We start from the raw sequence: 21,899 nt of genomic DNA, 5'->3' as shown, positions 1-21,899 counted from the left end.
TAGACAGTCCATCAAACCAAAAGATGTAAAGCAAGCTCTTACTTGCTAGTTTTATCGATTGATGCAGTCTTCTTATCCCCCATGTTTCTACCAGAACCAGATTTCTCATCAATTTCTTTCTTCAGCTCTTTCTTGGAAGGATCACCTTTTACCTACATTTTTTAGAAAGGTAAATTTAATAGAATGCGACCACATACACAAATAATCCTTATGTAAGGAGTATGCACTAAACTTACTTTCTCAACAGAAATTTGTTGTCCATGTAGCTCTGTGCGATGGAGATGTGCAATACATCTAGCCACCTCTGTACTGGAAGACATGGTTACAATGCCATAACACTTTGCTCCAGGGCTTCGTGCATTTGTGACCACCTTTGCACTAAGGACCTAAAAATATATATTAAATTTGAAGAATAAAGCTTAACATTTTGGATGCAGCTGGTAGAGACAGGAGAAGATAATCTCTATTCTTAGCGAAAATTCTCACTAAGGGTAAAATTTTCAGAAGTCTTGAATATGTTACCCCAACTCTCAGCTTAGTAATGCCAAGTTGTGGATCTGCTCAAAAGTAGATCTAACACAATTTTAAAAAGTCTTACTGTATATGAAATACAAGAATAAAATTAGTACTCATCCACTAAAGTAACATTTTGTTGAAACTTTACCACACTGTTTAAGTTTGTTGGCTAGACAAGTGAGAAACCAACAACTTATACTGGCACTCAAATTTCCATGCAGCAATCCACTCCACATATACATATGGAGGAGGGAATCTCTTTCGAGAGTCAATATCAGACTGTCAAGTAATTTCAGTAGTGTGTGCCAGGATGCCTCTTGCTGAGAGGAAAGCATTGAGCAAGGTGTCACCCCTGGCTCCCAGTTAGGTCAATCTTGCTACAAAGTACATAAATGCTAGGGCGTCATTTCTAGATTCTGCAGCACTGAGGCAGCAGCTTCAATAAATGAACGTTTAAACATGCAGTACTGTAGCCTCTTTTGATATACTTTTGTTTACACTGTTCTTAAATTCAGTTTTTGATAGACCATAGATTTATTTATTTTCCAGTAATGCAAGTCTGCATTGTAGAAGGAGAAAAGGACAGAGCTGGAGGTTTCATCACTTGAATAGGAACAGTTAAGGATGTCAACATCTGAGGTGGTGTGGGAAGCATTTCAGGACTGTGGGATATACATATCAGTTAGGTGTTTGTTAGAATAACCAGCAGTGGAATAGTGTTGATATGTAATTTATAAATACAGGCTTCTGGTTCTAATAACCAATTGAGATGCACTGTACACTCCTGAGCTTGTGTCAGGAGGTCTGCAACCTGAGGAAGACACTGTAAAGAGCTTCTGAAGATTAAACAGATGCAACTATAAGACCATAAAAATATGTAAATGAAGATTTAGATTCTGTGGCAAACTGCATGTCGGCAGAATCCATGAAGTCCTGGTGTCAAGTCTACATACCATGCCTAGGAAACAAACCTGTATAAACAGTTTTATAGATTTTAAAAAGTTTTGTTACAAACATGGAAAGCTAAGTCAAATTAATACCTAGACCACTATCACGACTTTTGCAGGTCTCCCCAACCCAAAACTGTAAAATGAGGTTAGCAACTGTCTCTAACAGAGCTGTGTATTTATATTAAGGTGTTATTTTAAGGTGCAGAAGGTTGCATGGATGCTTATTTCAACTTAAGAGGTTTCGCTGTTTAGCTTAGAAGTCAACTGGGAACAAGTTTTAAATAGACAAATAAGCCACTCAGACCAAAAAAAAAAAAAAAAAAAAAAAAGGCCACAACCTTTTGTGCTATTCTAATTACTATTCAGAGGAAACAAAGACTTTTGGATCAAAAAGAATTAGACTCTGGCTATGAGAAAGTGATAACTTATGCAGTCCAACTCCTCCTTAATCCCGACATGAAGAGGTCATTTTAGGCTGTGCTACAAAACCTTTCCATTTGACTACTCCAGACTATGGCATATGCATCAGACAGAGACTGACCTTTGCAGGTTTTGGGAAGGAGAAATGAGAACTTAGTTGGTATGTAGGTAGTAAACTCAATATCCGCACCTCCCCTCATCTCTCTCAGAAGCTACTCCAACAAAAACCTCTTCCTTCACTGTCAAGATACTCTTGATGTTACCGTTATGCAATTTAGGTTTTATATTGGTCAGTCAGATATGGTCTTAGATCAGCTCATGTTAAAACGTAACATTTGTCAGTTTAGTTCTTTCAATCAAAATACTGAACACGAAGAAATACCTTTCCATATTTGCCAAAGAGATTTTTCAAGTCAGCAGCTTTCGTGTTGGAAGAGAGTCCACTAACCCATAGGTTTCTAGTTGAACTTCCACTGCTACCACTAACACTGCTTGCACTTCCTGGAACAAGTTTCACAAAGAAAACTTGAAGTTACTAAGATGTAGTCTAATGTTACCATGATCATCAAATAAAAGTTATTATTACCTCAATTCATACTTTGAGAAAAGGTACCATTAGTTCATATATAGTCTGACCTCTTGTAGAATACATACCATAGAATTTCATCCATCCAGCTACCCCTGTATTTAGCCTAATAAACTAGTGTGACTAAAACATATCTTCCAGAAAGGCATCCAGTCTTTTTCTGAAGACAGATCAAGAACCCATCACTTCCCTTGGTAGTTTGGTCTAGTGGCTAATCACGCTGTTAAAAATGTGCGCCTTATTTCTAATTTCACTTTGTCTGGCTTTAATTTCCAGCGGTTAGGTTCTTATTATGCACTTCTCTGCTAGATTAACAAATCCTTTAGTGCCTGGTATTGTCTTTTCGTGAAGATACTTATACAGCACTGCAAAGTCACCTCAATCCTTTAGCTTATTAAAAAAGAAGACTGAGCTCTATGTCTTTCACTGTAAAAGATTTTCTCACAAACTTCATATAATTTCTGTGGCTCTTTTTTGGACCCCTCTCCAATTTTTCAACATCTTTTAAAATGTTGACAGTAAAACTGGATGCAGTATTCCAGTACTCACCAATGCCTTAGTGAGAGGCAAGATCACCTACCTACTCACTACTCCCATTTATACATCTACAGATCACATTAGCCATTTTTGCCAGAGCATCACACTGGGAGCTTGTGTAGAGTTGCTTATCCACTATGACCCCTAAATCTTTTTCAGAATCACTGTTTTTCAAGATGCTGTAGGAACAAAGACTGCAGGTCATACCTAGATATATGACTTTGCAATTGTTTGTATTCAAATGCATTTATTATTGAAACAGGGTCCTAGGCATACATACAGGCAATGCCAATAGTACCAAAATTGGAACTTCCAACCCTACAAACGATTTATTCTAAAAACTGACTTGCCACCATCCTATTGGAGGGTCCTTAATCTTTTCCCATGTCATCTGGAAAAAAGACTACTTATTCTGTACTGAGCCTAAGTAATAACAAAAGGGAAAAATTTGAACTAAGTCATTGACTGTAATGCTTAAGTGTACTATATTTAAAAATCTTAGATGGGGAATTTTATGAATACCTAATGCTTAGACTTTTTTTTAACAGTGTACTGCAAATCCAGCAAACTGTAAGTGTCCACATGTTTTAAGATACCTCTGTGAAAATTTTAGTTATCTTATGCTTTAGTTGTAACAAAATGGAGTTGCTGTATCCTAGTTATTAAAATGTTACTTGAAGTTATGCATGAAGTTAAACATACAAAAAGAACATAATGAGCATGTATCTACAATGGGGGGAGGGATAGCTCAGTGGTTTGAGCATTGGCCTGCTAAACCCAGGGTTGTGAGTTCAATCCTTGAGGGGGCCACTTAGGGATCTGGGGCAAAAATCAGTACTTGGTCCTGCTAGTGAAGGCAGGGGGCTGGATTCTATGACCTTTCAAGGTCCCTTCCAGTTCTAGGAGATAGGATATCTCCATTAATTTATTTATTTATTTATTTTACAATACTATGGGGGAAGTGACAATTTCACATTCAACATGTGAGGTGTTTTTCTGGAGACAAATTCCATTTGCTGGATAGCATTCTGTTTAGTTCCAAATAAAATGTTTCGTGATGGGGACAAGAACTCTATGCATGACAATTTAAGGACTTTGATATGGACCCTCACTGTGATTCTCCCCAGTGTTTATGGACTTTTAGGCTTGGAGAGCAATTACTTTACTATGCTCACCAACTACTATCTATGTAATTCTTGTTGTAACATCAGATACAGTAAAAGCAAATGGAATTTCCCTGACAGACCAATAGCTAAAAGGAGTTAAGACTCTGCTAACTATATAGTAAACAAATGCCTGTAACTGGCATTGCTGCTGGTACAGCTACTCAGTTGACAGCTTTCATTTTTTAAAAAGGGTAACAATGCAATGCCAAGACAATTTCTATATACAGTAGAACCTCAGAGTTACAAACTGAGTGGTCAACTACACACTTCACTTGGAACCAGAAGTTCGCAATCAGACAGACAAAACAAAAAAAGCAAATGCACTACAGTACTGTGTTAAATGTCAACTACTAAAAAAATACAGGGAAAGTTTAAGATGGTTAAAAGCAACATTTTTCTTCTGCACAGTCAAGTTTCAATGCTGTATTAAATCAATGTTCAGTTGTGAACTTTCGAAAGAATAACCATAACGTTTTCTTCAGCATTACAAACATTTCAGTTACAAACAACCTTGTATTCCCGAGGTGTTCGTAACGCTGAGGTTTTACTGTACATGAATTTTAGAAGAAAAGATTAGAGTATTATACATAAACGGACACGGCTGTGACTAACTTTAGGTTCTGTATCTAAAATACAGATTCTTCAAAATAAAGCCACAAGAACCAGAAATGGAGCTGCCCTTCTGCTCATGATTGATCTGAAGTAGACTGATGGGTTTTCACTTATTTGATTAGGGATAACTGACTTGAAAGGAGCTTGAAGGATAAAAAAAAACACCACAGGAAAACTAAGGCCTAGTGTACTCCTACCATTATTGACTTCAGTCAAAAACTGAACCAATTCGCTAAGCCATTTTAGTCCATAGCAAGGAAGATATAACAGGTTAAGAGATGTTCTGCAATATATTCCTAGATTGATTCCCAAGTATCGCGTAAAGTAAAAGGTGGCGATCCAATTACTATGGATACATTTTTACAGTGTTCTATGTTTAAATCACAAGATATAGCAATATAAAACTAAGTGCTACAGTAGGAGGTAAGTTACCTTTATCATCCTTTGATGTTGTTTTGCTTTCTTTGGATTCCTTAGCAGAGCTGGAGAAGCAAATCATCAGAAGAAAATTGAAAATACAGAATTTTAGATATCGTATTTTATACACTACTACTAACAGGCAAGTTAACATTTCAAAAAGGGGTGGACTGGGTTATATTTGTACAAAATGATTCCCTTATGGATTCTTGCACTGATTTTCCCCAAGATGCCTGAAGATCTAGATTTTCTGACAATTCTATTCAGTGGATATATGGCAATCTTCTCCAGATTTCAGGACGGGGACTTGACTTCATTTTGTGTTCTTAGAACTGATAGCTGTTCATTACCATCACAAGGATACTTAAACTTGACAATTTGAAAAAAAAAATAAAATGCTGACAATTCGACAATGCAATCAGTAGGACATAGTGTCTATACGAAGATCTTGAATTTTTAAAAAGTAACTTATGGCGGTCAAAAAAAAAATCTATAGGCAGGAGCATAAGATATTAATTATAAGATGCTTGCTGCTACCCCCTTAATGTAGAGTGATCTTACTGAATGCTGGTACTCAGTATCGTAAAGAACGGACATAGAAAGACAAACCTCTTTGCTTGACCAGAGGCCCCAGTAGACGAGGGACCTTTCTTCAAAGTGTCCTTTTCTTTGTCTCCAGATTCTGCTTTCTTTGAACCTTCTCTGGCTTCCTTCTTGACAGGATCACCCTTCACGCAGTCTTCCTTCTTACCATCTTTATGGTTCTCAGTCATCTCATAATCCTTGCTTTCCTTCTCCAGGCTCTGTGCAATGGTATCCTGCCCATCTTTTGGCTTACTTGCTTCAGAATCTGTAATTTTCACATTTTTACCTGTTTCTAGGAGGTCATCACCATCAAAATCCAGAGTGATGGCATCTTCAGCCTGGATTGTAACCGATATGTTATCATCCTCAGCTTCTTTCACGGATGTGTTAGCTTCCATCTCTTCATGAGCCGAATGATCAGCCTCAGCTAGGCTTTCTTCTGAAGGCAGAGGTTTAGATACTTCTTGTATACCATCACCAGAACCTGCTTTATCTAAGAGGATTTAACAGGAATAAATATGGCAAAACAAGAAGTTTAAACAATTTCATATGCATAAGCTAGAATAGGACCTAGAAAATACAAAGCCAGTTATTAGCACTGATGGAAGGTTAGGGGGAAAAAACAAGGTGTATTAACATGTAAATAAATTCTTCACCCAGGATCACTTATTCGCCATGGCAAAATACATTTTCTAAAACAAATACCAACAAACAGTAGGAGTCAGAAAATGGTTCCATCCTGCAGATACCAGTTTTTCATAGCCAGTATCCATTTTCCACTTTAGGTGTTAATATGCCATAAAGAAAGGCTTTCTTCAGATGCTTGCAGTTTGATTTAATCAATGTTTGAAAACTTCCTTGTTTTAGGACTTTTAACCTTCCAAAATCCTTAAGAGTTATAGTCAGGAGAGTCTAAGTCAGTCTTCAATACAGTTTCAAGGTTCTGTCTTGATCCTCCTTTCTGAATGGTTGTTTGGCAGTCAAGATAGCTGTACAAGTCTGCTGCAGAAACCGAAGTGTGAACTTCAAAGTTCGTAGCAAACTGGTTTTCAGTCTTCATCCACTTCGCAGATTTTCAGTATTCATTCTCAGTCCCATAAGTAGTATCTCCAACAATATTCTTGCGTTCACACAAAACAGATGCTTCAGCGATAGGGTCCCTCGTAAACAGTGAGTCTGTAGGTTTATTCTGTAACTTCAATACTGTCCATCTTGTTTAAAGTGAAAGTGCTCCATGTGCTTTCTAGTCCACAATATGTAGAATCCTTTGACTTCTCTCCAGAAAGTCTCTGGTTGGTCAGATGTGTCACATTGCTTCTGTAGTGTTAGTAAGTAGAATGGCTTTAAAAAAAAGCCGCTGTTGAGACTCCTCCACGTTTCTGAAAGCTTCCTTTACCATCCTAAGCCCAACTTGGCAGCACGTGGATGACAGTATGTGAAAAGTCAAGTAGATGATGGTCCATAATTGGTAGAGTTTTCAAAGTTCACTATATTAATGTACTGTCTCATTCAGTTAAGCATCTACCAGTTACTGCAGTGCAAGTCTTCAATTTGTGCATCAAGATTTACTGCACCATAGAAACAGAAGTCCTTGCATATTTGGTTTGTTTTTGTTTAATTAATAATAAGCATACATCCACCACAGTAACTGATATGTACTATCATCCACTTTTAAGAGAAAAATAAATCCACTGAGTACATGGATCTTAGTGAGCTTAATACAGAGATAGTCAATATTTAATACTGGAGACAAACCTAACGTTAGACTAAAAATTAAGCAAGTTTCACTTTTAATCTACCAGTTTAAGGCGTTTTTAAACCTCTCAACTCTACTAAACTTCAAAACATACCTTTTTCATTTTCTTCCTCTTCACCATTCTGCAAGACAGGGGGAAATCAAGTTTAAGTATCTGTTTGCTACGAGAGTTTAAGCACAACAGTTATGAATTTCAAGTCCACAGTAATCCAAATTTTTGGAAACAGTTCCTTAATTCATAAACTAAAAAGTTTAATTAGAAGTTGATGGTACACATTGTTTATACCATCTTTTGTAGCCAGTGAGAATTCATACCACAGCATTCAGTAACGTCTTTGTTTTCCACTTAAGAACAGTTCCCTTTCTATAAAAGTTCCCTTTTCCATTAAAGGGAATTTACAACAGGTGGCAACATGTTACCAACTTCTATTGTAGTCAAAGTGTTACTTGATATGTGTTCTAGAGTTACCGTCTTCAGAACAAGAGTAACAAGTAATATGATCTCTGTTCTGTTGCACTGTTTCATCAAAGGCAATTAATTAGTGTTAGCCTGGGAAGTGTGAGAGCCCCTGGTTTGAATAATATACAACAAATGTCTGATACATATGCTGTTTAAGAAATGTTTACTTTTTTGGGTTATAAAGGTTAACTGAGAGGGGGAAGATGATCTGTTTCCACTATATATTTCACACATTCTGGATGTCTTCATCAGACTTGTCTGGAACTCTGTATGAATTTCAGAACTGGAAGAATTTTACCTTTTTAAAAAGGTATCTGAACCTTCATTTCCAGAACATCATTTTTAAAATTTTAACTTCGGAAATGAAGTTCTGAAATGAAAGAGAGGAGGGTTTTGTATACATTGTGTTAGAAATACTACATATAGTTCTCAAGTTTTACTAAAGAGGTACCTCAAAGTATTTTCAGGTCGATTAGCTAAATGTGTGTATAATGCCCCCCCAAGAGCCAAGTATAGTCACTTTGAGAGGACATCTCAAAGTCCAGGCCCATCCATAATATAGTGAGCAAATCTTGCATTGTAGTCATTTGTAAACATCTGTATTATACCATCAGAAGCTCAAAAGGTGCAAGCCTGATAACTTAACTGAGAAAGGAGGTCACTTTAAGCCAGGCTTTGCTTCAATTTCCTAATCACAAGTTTAACAAGACTGTTTGGAACTTACATGGACAGTTGGAAATGTATCATCTTCTGTGTCCTGAAGATCATTTTCCTAAGTTGAAAACACAGATAAGGGGCTTGCCAAACAAGCTAATAATAATGATATTTACAAAAGCATCTAGAGAGTCAGGAGATTCAGCTCTGTACTCCTAAAAACAGATTAAGAGGAGCAGGGGAGTTTAAAGTAAGTACTACCTCTTTTAGTGAGCTGAATAACAGACTGAAAGAGACAAACTTTAGCTTCCCAAAGAGTTTTAAACAGACTAAACAGAAATGTGTTTTTCTGATGAAAGTTCATATAGATTTTAACAAGTGTGGCAAGGTACCTGGCTTTCAAAATCCTTCTCTGCATCTTCTGTTGTCTCTCCCTGTTTTGAATCAGAATATTTTTTCTTTTCTGAAGGAGGCTGTTCTTTAGAATGCGAGTTCTCTTCTTCATTTTCACCAGCTTCTTCAAAGTCCTTCAGTTCATCATTTCCATCTTGATCGCTTGCATCTTGAACCTCCAACTCACTTTCCTTTCAATCAGAAGAACATATGGTATAACTAGAGGCATAAGCTAGATTTTCCTTCCAGTGAAACAGAGCCATTGTTTCTTCAAAAGAATATTAAACAGCTACATTTTCAACATTGTTTATTGTTGTCATTCCTAGAGTTCCCATTTATTTTGAAGCACACAGCATGCTCACATGCAGAAAGTTATGCATCAAGATAAATCAAGCCATATAATTGAATGTGTGTAATAAGAGATGATCAAATATCTTGTAGTAGTGTAAACACAGCATGAACAAGGATTTACATCTCCATCTAAGTTAACTTGTGTCAAATGGAGCTTTTCAGCTAAAACTTTGCTTCATTTACCTGACCGGAACAGTTCAGTATATAATTTCTCAAATAAATTTAGTTATTACCTTGACAAAGGAATCATCTTCCACTGAAGCATCACCACTTAGTTCATCAGTTTCCTGTTTTTTACCTAAAAAGACAGGATACGCTAATGACTACAGTTGAAAGCAACTCCTATTGTAAGGCTTGACTTCATATGCATTATGATGCGGGAGAAGTAGGGTTCAATTAACTGTTCTCCATAATACTACAGCTCAACTGAATCACTCACCATGGTATAATTCCCAAAGAACATTATGTTTTAAGATGAAACTCAAGGGTTATGAAATGGAGTTGGTATGTAATCATTGGATAGTGCAGTCAACAAGACCCACCTAACAAGATGATGCTTCTTCAATTCTGACCCCTCCCCCTTTAGAATTTACTCATTGCTCTTCAGACTCAATTCTCAAATTTAAAAAGAAGTTATGTAGTAATTCTGATAACACTGAAGTTTATTTATTAATAATTATTATTTTTATATTAATTATTTTAGATCTTTAATTATTATAATTGTAGTTAGCAACCAACTCTAGGTGCTAAACTTTAGAATTAAGACCTGGCAATGAATATTTCCTATGAAGTTGAAAATATTGGCAATCTCCCTCTCAGAGACAACTGTCACAAATCTAGCATTGTGTGTGTATTTTGGGGGGGGAGGGTGTAAGGGAGTGGATAAGGCGACTGAGAACGCCACTGGATCCCATCACTTATCCTTTCTAGATGAGTAACCCAGATGTTGTGCACTTCAAATAATTCCATGAATAAAAGACACTGAACAACTTAATCCCAAGCATCAGCCTGTGAGTAACCTTTTAGAAAAGATAAAAACGCACATTCTGATCAGAATTGGTGCAACTGGGTTTCTGCTGGAATCCATGACCAGATGCAGCTGGGATGACCTGGGCAATTATGATCATTGAACTTCGCCAATAGAGGCTTTTTGCTACTTAGTGTATTTGACACTGGGAACACAATGATTTGCTCTTCAATTTTTCACCGTCCCCCTTCGTCCAGTGAATGGACCATATATCTAGACAATTGAAGTTCATCACTCCTTAGCACAAACAGCCCCACATCCACCTCTGATGTAATAAGCATGTTTGTCTCTTGAAGAAAGAGATCAACTTCTTTTTTTAAGTCTTCTAAGAGGCAAGTTCTAAACAGTACTTCAAAACTTGCAAATTTCCTGACCAAACAGGGCACATATTGACTGTTCTCTCTCATTAGTTACATGAGTAAGATACACGTAAATGCCCGAACTAGTTTTTATAAAGGCATTTTTAGATCAATTCAGATTTGAATTTAAAAGGCATCCTTTTGCCATGTTTAGCATTGCTGCTTTATATTTGGAGTGCAATACCATGAAATTAGCAAGGTACAAGTGGCAACGAAAAAGTTATGATCAAAAGGCATGTTTTAAGAAGCTAGTCTTCCTTAGGTAGTGAGTGACTTCACAACAGAAAGATCCATTCCACTCCATGGAATCCTCAGATCTTGGAAACATGAGTCTAATCTAGACTGTTTTAGAATTGTACTTTTTTTTTTTTTTTTTTTTTTTAAACTTGGGCAATTTGTATCGCTCCAGTAGCAGCTATATTCAGGTACGTTCCAACAATCTTATAGACCACATAAACAAAGGATAAATGAATTAAATGTAACTAAAAGCAGTATTACTGAACAGTGACTTTTGTACTTGTCCTTTTGGCTTCACAATTTGCTTCTTTAAAACAAAAACAAACAAAAAAACACAAAAATCAGTCATCTAATTGAATGCTTTGTTGGCCTTCACGGGGCTTCTCCATGTTCTACCTTGGATCCTTGAACTTCTCCTGCACTGGTATCCAGATAAACATACACACTATGCTCATGAGGCAAGTGTTCTTGATGCTACAGGTGTCCAGCAAAGGCTTATTTAATTGAATAGCTGTCAGTCTCTAGACTCTTCAAAGGGTGTTTCTAAAATTCATCTGCTTGCCTTGTGCAGGAAAAATTAACTAGAACCACTGGGGGGGAGAGGTGCCCTTCCCCCCCAACATGAAAGTCCTCAGACATTATGGCACTCAAAGGCATCTTTCTTGAAAGACGGATTTCTGAAAGTGTCCTCATCAGAAGCCAAATGAATGGGAGCATCAGAATGAAATTTTTCTTTTCTTTTCTTTTTTGGTATAGCCTAGACCAGATGGGAGGACACTTGCTGTTACTCCAAGTCTCTCTCTCCATGATGATCAAATACTTGCAATCCACCTTAATACATTGCAATAAAAGCAAGCCCACATTTATTCCTTGATGTTACAAGAGTGTTCGAAGTATGAGAAAAGACAGTCATCTTCAAGCGAAACTATGATGCCCTTACCCCCTCAAAAAAGTATCAATACAACTTATTCCAGTGCAATTACTACTTAAAGGTGCTGATGCAGATAGTTCTCTAATGTTAGTGCAACATGGCTCTAATATTGACAGTATGTCTTGACAAAAAGAGGCCTTCAGAGACTGAAGTGTTCAGTAATAATCAATGGTGCTAATGTAAATGAACTAGATTACTACTGGTCCATCCACAGGTGAGCAAGGACAGCATTGTATAGTGTGCCCACACCGCTAAGGTCAGACCCCCAGAAAGCATTTTTCAGCGAGAGAACAATTGTTATGCAAGATCAGCATCATCTAAGGGACCAATACCTGGGGTTAAAAGGCACACATGTTACTGTCGCTAGAGAACACCTGGTAGTGCCTATGAAGCAAAGCAAGGTGGCAACACACAGAAAAGAAGTTCCTACTTCCAAGTCATCCAACAAACACCTGTTGAAACACCAGTGTTGCTAACAGAGCCTGCCACAAATCTGGGTGCCTGAACTTAAGCAATCAATACAAGTTGTCTGGAATGCAATACTGTATCAGTTATACTTTGGGAGAAAGGCACTACTTTAGACACCATACTTCATAACCCTTATAGCACTGCTATTGATTCAAACTGCCAGATGTTGTAAAAAGCTCTATTGGCTTAAAGCATGGGTATTTTCCTGCCTGAACTCTACCACTCCCCCTAGCTGGGACTGGGGCAAAGGATTCATAACACAGTTAATTGCCAGTTTAATGCTATCAGCAAGCAGATTTAATTCCCAACTCATTTACATGACCCAGGTAACTATTCTGCTTGTCTTACTCATTCACAACCCTTTACACAAATGATGATTCAGACCGCCTAAGGGTCTAGTGGATTATGAGAAAAAGGATATTTAATTAACTAAAATATGAATGTGAGTAGGTGTTAAAGGTAAAGCTTTGCTAACAAATCAAGCACTAGTTATGTATTGGCCAAATTATATCTGATGCGCAAATATGCAGAATTTTAGAACCTTTAGTGTTTAAGGAAAAAAGGTGAGAAATGTGATTATTGTATTTATTATTTACCCCGCAGTAGCAGCTAGCAGACCCAATCAGGCCAGTTTTGGTAGGCACCACATTCAGCAAAGGTGGCCCCTTTCCCAAAAAGATTGTTCTTTTACAAAAAAATACTTTGCAATAGCATTTAATTATTATGGTCCTGATCCTGCAACCCTCACTTGACTTCAGTGTCACTATTTGCCCAAATAAGATTAACTTCACATAAAAGTTAACACTTTCCTATTTTTGCAAACCTATATGGTACATTTTGAAGATATTTTAAAATTTATTATAGCTTCTCCAGTATGCCACTGTCAATACTCTAAATTAAGAAAAAACCTGAGCCAAGTCAGAAATGATCAATTACTATATTGAAATTGGACAGAGAATAGGTTTATAGAGTTTGCAGACAGAAATATCGAAAATACTCTTTTTATTGTAGTTTCAGGTAGATTGCTTAAAGTGAATATATTTGATCTGTTTAAAAGGTATTTAATAGCTAATGTTAACAAAAAGCACATGAAAAACTATTAGAAAAATAAGTCTTTGGTTTGTGGTAATATACTTAGAAGGAGTTAAGCAATGGAGATGTCTAGAGTTTGGAGGTACATACTCTTTGCATCTGTACATATTGCCAATCCCTTTCTTAAAAAATAAATAAATAAATAAATAAATAAAGGTAGTTCATTACTATTTTACTTCAGGTAAGGATGCCTTCTCACAAGTCTCATGAGGTAGTAACAGTGTCAGTGGTTGGTTTGCTGTTGACTGGAATGCTATAAAATCTGTGAATACAACTTAACTGGTGAAGCCAGCCATGCAATACCCAGATGCCTGCAAACTGTAACTGAGTAAACTGCTTAAAGGAATCTGCCAAATGATGAGTCTGTTAAGCATAAACATTTTATGTAAGCTTAGGGGCATCATCAACAGCTTTGGTGATTATCCTTATAACTGGGTATATTTGAGACAGCAGACCAGTTATGATTTTGAATCCAGTGCCGAGCATTGGAGACGTCATCTTTTTTTTTTTTTATAAAAACAGCTCAACGCTGAAAAGGGTAACCTCAGTCTGCTTTATGTCTGGTGATGAGTTCAAACTAGCTTCTTCTGGGGTTGTTCTACTCAGAACAATTGTAGCAGCAATTTGGGAAGAACGGCAGCATGAAGATTTACTAATATAGAACTAATATCAAGGGAAAGACTTAGCTGGCAATGTGACCTGTGGTGCCTAGGGAAGCCAACGCTCAAAATGCCAAGGACAGGGCAGGCAGCAAAAGGAGAGCAGCTTCTCCCAAAACTGGTGGTTAACACTGAAGTTAGATTCACCAACCAGCCACAAACGGTGCTCCTGTCCCACCACACTGGTTATCAAGAAGCTGAAAAAGAAAAACCACACAGCCCCCTTTATCACATTCCAGTTCTCTGGCTCCCAATCAGCACATAGGTCCAGTAAGGTGAGGAGTTATTTATAATTCTGCTCACTATATAAAGTGTTCTTCTCATCCCCAAAGGGCCAGCCACTTTACCAGATCAATACTAGTTTGGATCTTACCCAAAATACTATGCTGCCAGCCAATCCCTTAGCATCTAAAACTAAAGGTTTTATTATAAAAAGAAAAGAACAAAAAAAGAAAGTTGTTAAATGGTAAAGCAATCAGATGTATGGACTCAGAAGTCTTATGTATGTATCAGGTTCTTAGCAGCATTGATGAGTTTGCTGGCTTGTAGAGTCCTTATGGAACACATCCAAAGCTTGGATGTCCTTTGTTTTAATGTGTCAATTTGTAGAGAAGTTGCTCCAGAGGTAAGAAGCAGGATTGAAGACAAAATGGAAAACATGCAGCTGCCTTTTTACATCCTTTGCCATGTGGCTTGTACTTCCTTTGTCCCAAAACACAAACCTATAGCACATGGGCATGGAAAAGCATTTGGGAGTCCCCTGTCTACAGGCATGTCCCTACATGTCCTGCTGACTGGTACCAGGTGTAGTCCCTGTCTTCTCTCAACAGGTTAATTGTATAGCTGATTGCCTTTAATAGGTTATTAAGCAGGCTGGATAGTGCTGATGCCAATCTGTCCCAGGGTGTCACCCAGAAACACAGCACAAATTTGATATAAAAATATGCCACATATATTTATATCTCACAGTACAAAGATGATTGACTAAATATAATTAAGTTTATATGTAGTCAATCAACTTTTCCACTGATACCTTATATGGCATATCTTGTAAGATTCATTGCAATTTTGCGATATTGGTATCAATATTATAATAAATGGTCACCCATATTCCATATAGTGTCACAGGCAATTCAAAACGAACTTCAAGATTAACTCAAGTCATTTGTGTGAGCAGGGAACAGAGTACCTAATGCCATTTTTACGTTCTTTGAAGCATTTCAGAATCATTGGTCTCCCCTAAAGGCTTGCTAATTGAACTAGAGGACTTGATTAGTCTATACATGGGCCAGCTCACAGTGTGGCATAACATTTCAGAAACACTGATGAGACTGTGTGTTGCCCACAGAGACCTTATAAATATAGATGCTTTCAAGACAGGGTGTTCATCCCACATCAGCCCTGATAGGGTTAAGAAAGCTGAGACAGGGACAGTTAGCATGATAGGAGCTTGAGGAGCTTAGGCTGGCAAAGCAACCCCTGACTGGAAGATGAAGCTCAGCTGAGCAGGCATGGGCTGGGCTAGTATAAAGCCTAGAAGCTGACAATAGAAAGGGTTGCAGTAAGGAAACTTGCAGCCATCCTCTGTTCATTAGAGAGGGAAGGAGGGAACCCACGGAAAGAGTAAGACACTGGTCCTGAGGAAAAAGTATAGTATGGCTTGGTCTACACTCCAAACTTTATGTCGGTATAACTATGCTGCTCATGGGTTTGGCAAATCCACACCCCAAAGTGACGGTGATACATATCTAAACCCTGGTGTAGATAGCGTTACTTTGACAGGAGGACTTCCCCATCAGGGAGGTAGAGCTCTACACAAATGGGAGAAGATCTTCCACTGGCATAGGTAGCTTCTTCACTAAGTGCTACAGTGATGAAGCTGCGCCATTGCAGCGCTTAAGTGTAGACAAGCCCTCAGGAGAGAAAAGGGTAGAGGAGAAAGAATGTGGGAAGTGGAGTAGGAAGCAGTCCATAGAGAGCGAGCAGCAAGACTGGGGACTGACCAGACCTTGGCTGCATGTTACAGGGTCTCTCTGCTGGAACCCAGAATAGTGTGCAGGCCCAGGTTCTCCTACCAGCCACTGAGAGTGGCATTGTCTGGATAGCAGGTCCAGTGAGACTCTATACCCCAGAAGAGGAAATCATACAGTGACATGACTGGAGGGCCAAATCACGAAGAGGAAGATGCAGCTCCTGGAACAAGAGTGGGCCCACAGAGTGAGGAGGACGACAATGGGTTGAGAGGCTTCAAAGGGAGGCCTCAGCCCTGGAAGAGGCACCATCCATGGTGAGTGAATACTGCAGGACAGTGCCCAGTAATTAAAAAAAAGGGGGACAGAGCTAAGATCACACTAATAGACTGAGGCATTTAGGAGTGTTCCAAAGGAAACTGAGTTAAATGGTGGTGGAAGATTATCTAGTATAAAACAGATGAGCAATCAGTTTTTCCTGTGGAGAGCCAGATGCCTATTGAAAACTATCAGACAGAGATATAGGTAACCAGGGAGTAGTGGCACGGAAATGTATGTGAATACAGATAGCAGGGTTTATACCAAGAAATTTGATGGAACAAGTGGCATGACTGTGGAAGTCACTTCAAATGTGTCTCTCTCGGATAAGATATTATGGTTTTACTGCACAGCAGTATTGTGTACAGTTTTTGTAATGATGACAAGTAGCATGTTTGACAGACAAAAGGTTGTGGAATAAAATTTTGATTACACAATTCTGTGTTGGTGGAGGTCATTAATAGTCAGGAAAACTATGGGGGTTTTTTGGGGTAGAGATGTGCCTCATCTTTAAGTATTTTATTATTTTTGAAAAACTGACATTCGGAGGACACTACATAATTTAGGGACATGAAGGCTATGTAGTGTGGAGGAATAAGACAACAGTACTATAGCGTGTGCTAGTACATATACATCTTTTAGCGATACAATGGGGTTGGATAGTAAAGGAACCAAATTCATTCAGGTGGTAACAGGGTCAGATATCTACAGGCAGATGCATGTTACTTCCACCAATACACACTGCCTTTAAACTGGAATTATGGCCTGAAATTAGACAAGAAAGGAAGTTTGTCATGTGAGACCAATGGGTCTTGCTTAAACATAGTTTAACAAACTAGTGTCCTTGCATTAGCATCTTGGTATAAAAACTTGTTTTAATGTTTACTTCTCATTCATCCTGTTTTATTTTATGCTATAGACAAAATGTTTCAATCTCAAGTTCCCCAGCATTAGCACAAAGCTGCAGCATTTGGGTTGCAAATGCTCCAGGAGAATGGTCACATCTAAAAATGTTTCACAGAAAATATTACATAATTCCTTGTAGGTGAGCTACTAATCTGACCTAGACATCTAAGTTACTAAGATCTTCACATGTGGCCAGAACAACATTTTGGTGACAGCATTCAGCACTGAACAGGAGAGTAAGGAAGCAAGATCTTTATAAAAAAAAAAAAGTGCCTGCACACAAGAGGAATTAGCTATTAAATCCAGGAGTGAAGAGGCACAACAGAAGTTATTCAAGCAAGTTCTATTTAGCACTCAGTTTTATCTCAGCCTGAAACCATAGACGCCTATTAGCTTTTTTTTAAATTTTGAAAGCCTCAACTGATTTGCTGTCTGAAAAGTTTGAAGTTGCTACTTGAATGGAAAAAGCTTTAGTCTCCCCTTTCACAGATGTTCCAAAGAAGGCTCTCCTCTATCTTATCCTTCCTCCAGCCTCTTTCTAATGGATCTACTACTTCCCTTACAACTTCAGTGGCAGCCCCTGCTGTTCATAGCTTTCCCCCACCCCAGCAGTAGCTGTATCAAGATCAGGGAGCAGTAAAATTGTCCTTACCATAAAGTTCTGAATAGCATCAGTAAAGCCTGCTAGATACTTATTAGCTTCACCCTACAGCTGCTTGGAGAAAGCTATGAGCAGCAGAAAGATCACTACAGCAGTTTGTTAGCAAAGTCCATCAGGGAGGGAAAACTGTATCTGTTCACATTGGAGGACTGTTTTTGAAACCAGAATGGCTAGAGTCTTAGGGCTTGTCTACACATACAGTGGCGCAGCTGCATGTCTGGTGAAGATGCTCTATGCCGACGGGAGAGTGCCATCCATAGCACTGTTCACACCGGCTCTCATGTCGCTGTCATTTATGTTGCTTGGGGGTGGTTTATTCAGATGCCTGAATGACATAAATTATGCCGACATAACCTGTAGTGTAGACATACTTTAAGTCTTAAAGCAAAGCTCTGTTTCCGAAGAAATTAATGGCTTAAATTCCCCTGCTTACCAGGGAAAACTTCCTGGGACAAGCTGACCAATGTGTTTTTCAAGTGCTAGTCTTTCTAACTGGAGGAAACTGTTAGGTTTATAAGAGATTAAAGTAATAGCATTTTAGCAGAAAAGTTAAAGCTCTACAGTAGGAGAGAGAAACAAGCAGGAGGGGAGACCAACATCATGAGGTTAAATGAATGCATATAATCCTAACCAAGTAACCAAAAAAGGTAAAATCTGGTTGTTCTGAAAAGACAAGACTGGGAAAATATGACAGATCATATTGACAAATGAATACATTCCTCCAGGATATTCACTTTAGAAGATGAACATATCGGAATATGGTAAGAGTATAATTCTTCCATGCAGTCAGCCTAGCACTGTGTTTGTAATGTTATAAAATTTAAATATGAAGTGTGAATTATATTCAGGTTCTATCAAAGGACCTTTGTTAACAGAAACACATGTGAATCAAGTAAGTATCCCATTATAATCAATTTCCATAAGTTTTTTCAGAGTGGGTGAGAGGAGAAAGTGAGAATTTGTCTTAAGACAGATGGCATCTTTTTGAAAAAAAGGAAGGATTCATATTCTATAGGTAAACCCACAATTTAACTCTATAGAAAAGCTGGAAGCCACATCTTAACTAGCAGCTTTCAAAGACTTGCCCCACACAGTAATATTCTCAGAAGGCAGAGTAACAGGTTGGAGATCTAGACTATCCAAGAGGGACTTTGTCAGAGGCTAGCTAATTCAATATAGTGATGTGTATACAGGCAAGTCTCATCTTACGCGGGGGTTCCGTTCCGCGGTTAGTGCGTAAAGGGAAAACCGCATATAGTGAAACACTCATTGAGTTCAATGGCAGGCAGAATCGCCCGCACTACAGATGCAGTTTTTATATTGTTGTTCTTTCCCCCCCCCCCCCCATTTTTGCCGACCACGCAAAGCTGAATTTGCACATGTTAAATGCACCTAAGATGCAACTTGCCTGTATCATTCATGATTTAGAGGGCTGAAGAAGAAAGGAGGTAAACACTGTACCTGAAAGGAGGTAAATACACAGCCCTGTGTAACAAGATCAGTAGAAAGGTTTCTAAATTTTCAAGCTTCCATACAATTTTGTTTCCTCCTTAACAATGCAGTAATTTCACATGAGAAAGTGAAACTGACTATTCGAAACAAAACCAAGTCACTAGTCTATGTTGTTTCTTTTTGCATTTATCCCAAGCAGTACAGATAAGACTTATTCAAAAATTCTTTATGCAAGAATATTTCAGTTTAAGATTGACATGCAATTCAATTTTAGACTGGCCGCTATTATTTTTGTGTACAGTCACCTCCATCACATGACACTATTTCTTTTCTCAAGTTGGATGACAATCTTAAATTGAGGCTGAGCATTTCCAGAAAAACAGTAAGTAGCGGATACCTGTAAATATGTGAGAGTAGTCAGTACCACACAGACAGTCCTCAAGTTTGTTTTTTCGTTGTTGTTGTTTTTTGGGGGGGAGGAGGGAGCCCCTATTTGACTACATTTATAAACAAGTGGACAAAATTGTATCAAGGACAACTCCTAATAATTTGGGCAGATATCCACAAGGACTATTTCTCAGTATTCACAACAGGTGAAGACTTATTTTTAATTTGACAATTAAACTTTTAAAAACCTTAAGTAAATAGATTTTTCACAGTATAATTTGCATTAACAGGTTTTAACCTTTGCCTTTTGTTGGCTTCTTGATAGGTGTATCAGCTGAAACAGTTATTTCAATATTATCTGGATCGCCTCCTTCTTCTTCAATAGCCTAAATAAGACAAAATGTTTTATAAAATTTAACTAGAAGTTGATAATTTACATACAAAAAAGCCTAATTACTTGTTCTTCCTAAATACAAAATATTGCTTAAAGGATTCAGATTAGATAGTATGTTTAAGACTTGAGGAGAGGAAAATAATCCTAAAGGCAGCAGCCTAAGTGATTAGTGCAACATTTTTACAAAATGTAACACAGATCAACACACTACTCACACAAAACGTAATGATACAGGGCGATTTAAATGTAAAGACATCATCATTTAGGCCAGGACAAAGCCCTAGGAAAATACCATTACAAGAATATTCCTGCATTTGCACAGGCCGGCAACTCGCCACACGTAATTTCGTGGCAGCCATACCTTGAGATGTTCAGTCGATGTCAGAAGGGAGAAGAAAGCAGACAGTCTTATGCTGTAAATAGGCCCCGTACAGAGCCAACAGAGAAGGGTGCCGGGGCAACAGAACCACTGCGCTTATCAAGCAACGCAAATAGCGTCAGCCATCTATGCCAACTCTGAGCAATGGCAAAAGTGGGGTTAGGGCCAGGCTGTTTTCCTGGGGGAGCCCAGCGCCGGAGAGGCGCCTGGCTGTGTGTGCTGGGCTCAATCCCGCAGTACGGGGCTCCCAGGAGCCGCTACCCCTACCTCGGAAGGGAGCTGGCAGATGAAAAAAAGCTATGGCGATGTCCAAATGCAGATTTCTGCTCAGACCAGGCCGATGGCACCAGCCCAGGGCACCTGCGGCCCGGGCACCACCTCCAGCCTCCACCCCCAACCGCAAGCGGCGGGCTCCAGGGCTGCGTGGCCAGACGAGCCCCTCAGGGGGTGCGCGGCGGCGGCGGTCCTCGTGGGCGAAGGGCGGAGAGACCCCTCCGCGGGCAGCGCCGTGAACAGCAGCAGTTCGCCCGCCGCAGGAGCTCAGAGCCGGGCAAGGCCCCAGCAGGCTCCCGAAACCAGAGAGCAAAGTACGGTACGGCCCGGCCTGGCCGCGCGGCCTACGCCGGCCTCTCACCTGCTTGAGCCGGGAGATGAGCACGGTCTTCACCCCGGTGATGTCCAGGTTGCGCCGCTTCAGCTCCGACTTGAGATCGATGACCCGCAGGTCGGTGATCTTCTTGCTCTCCATCTGGGCTGGCCCCGCGGACGGGGCTGCGGCAGCGACGGGAGAGGAGACGGCGGCAGCGGCGGCCATTTTAGGGCGAGTGAGCGCGGCAGCTGCACGCACAATGAAACCCCCTCAGCCGCCTGCTCCCTCCCTCCGTCAGTACCCGGATGGCGGCAGTAGAGGACCTGGCTGAAACGGGCATGCGCGTTGCCCGGCTGCCTCCTGTTCCCCGAGGCTTACCTTGAGCCCCGCTCCCTCACAGCACAGCCTGCCCGCCCTGCGCCAGGGGGCGTGTCTGGGGGGCTCTGGTCTCCGCCTGGGGGCTGGGAGAAGGGGGTACTCTGTGGGGAGGAGGTGAAGGTGGGGCTGGCCATGGGCAGGACTGAGGAGACTCCCGTTGTCCCCGACTGCAGCCCCGAGAGCTTGTCAGAAAAGACCGCTGGGGGCTGTGGTATGTTCTCTGCAAGGCTCCTGCCTGGCGCCCAGGGTTCTGTCATGGGCAGCCACTGAGGCCCAGGAACCACTGTGC

At 39.6% G+C, this 21,899-nt stretch overlaps 1 protein-coding gene across 1 annotated transcript in view; it reads right to left on the bottom strand.

The window, feature by feature from the left end:
• Nucleotides 1–21,498, bottom strand: part of SLTM (SAFB like transcription modulator) — a 31,190-nt gene extending 9,692 nt beyond the window's left edge. Inside the window, exons 1-11 of the mRNA XM_065411511.1 lie at nucleotides 21,278–21,498; nucleotides 20,169–20,256; nucleotides 9,637–9,701; nucleotides 9,052–9,243; nucleotides 8,730–8,777; nucleotides 7,640–7,667; nucleotides 5,814–6,282; nucleotides 5,220–5,269; nucleotides 2,269–2,387; nucleotides 237–386; nucleotides 43–152 (exon numbers count right to left, since the gene is read on the bottom strand). Coding sequence (XP_065267583.1) covers nucleotides 43–152; nucleotides 237–386; nucleotides 2,269–2,387; nucleotides 5,220–5,269; nucleotides 5,814–6,282; nucleotides 7,640–7,667; nucleotides 8,730–8,777; nucleotides 9,052–9,243; nucleotides 9,637–9,701; nucleotides 20,169–20,256; nucleotides 21,278–21,457 — 1,499 coding nt within the window. The 5' untranslated portion in view covers nucleotides 21,458–21,498. The remainder of the gene's footprint in view (nucleotides 1–42; nucleotides 153–236; nucleotides 387–2,268; nucleotides 2,388–5,219; nucleotides 5,270–5,813; nucleotides 6,283–7,639; nucleotides 7,668–8,729; nucleotides 8,778–9,051; nucleotides 9,244–9,636; nucleotides 9,702–20,168; nucleotides 20,257–21,277) is intronic.
• Nucleotides 21,499–21,899: the final 401 nt, after the last annotated feature.

Source organism: Emys orbicularis, chromosome 10 (assembly GCF_028017835.1).
Source record: "Emys orbicularis isolate rEmyOrb1 chromosome 10, rEmyOrb1.hap1, whole genome shotgun sequence".
Taxonomy (NCBI): domain Eukaryota; kingdom Metazoa; phylum Chordata; order Testudines; family Emydidae; genus Emys; species Emys orbicularis.
Note: the sequence above shows the minus strand (reverse complement) of the source record. Positions and strands in the feature narration are given on the sequence as shown.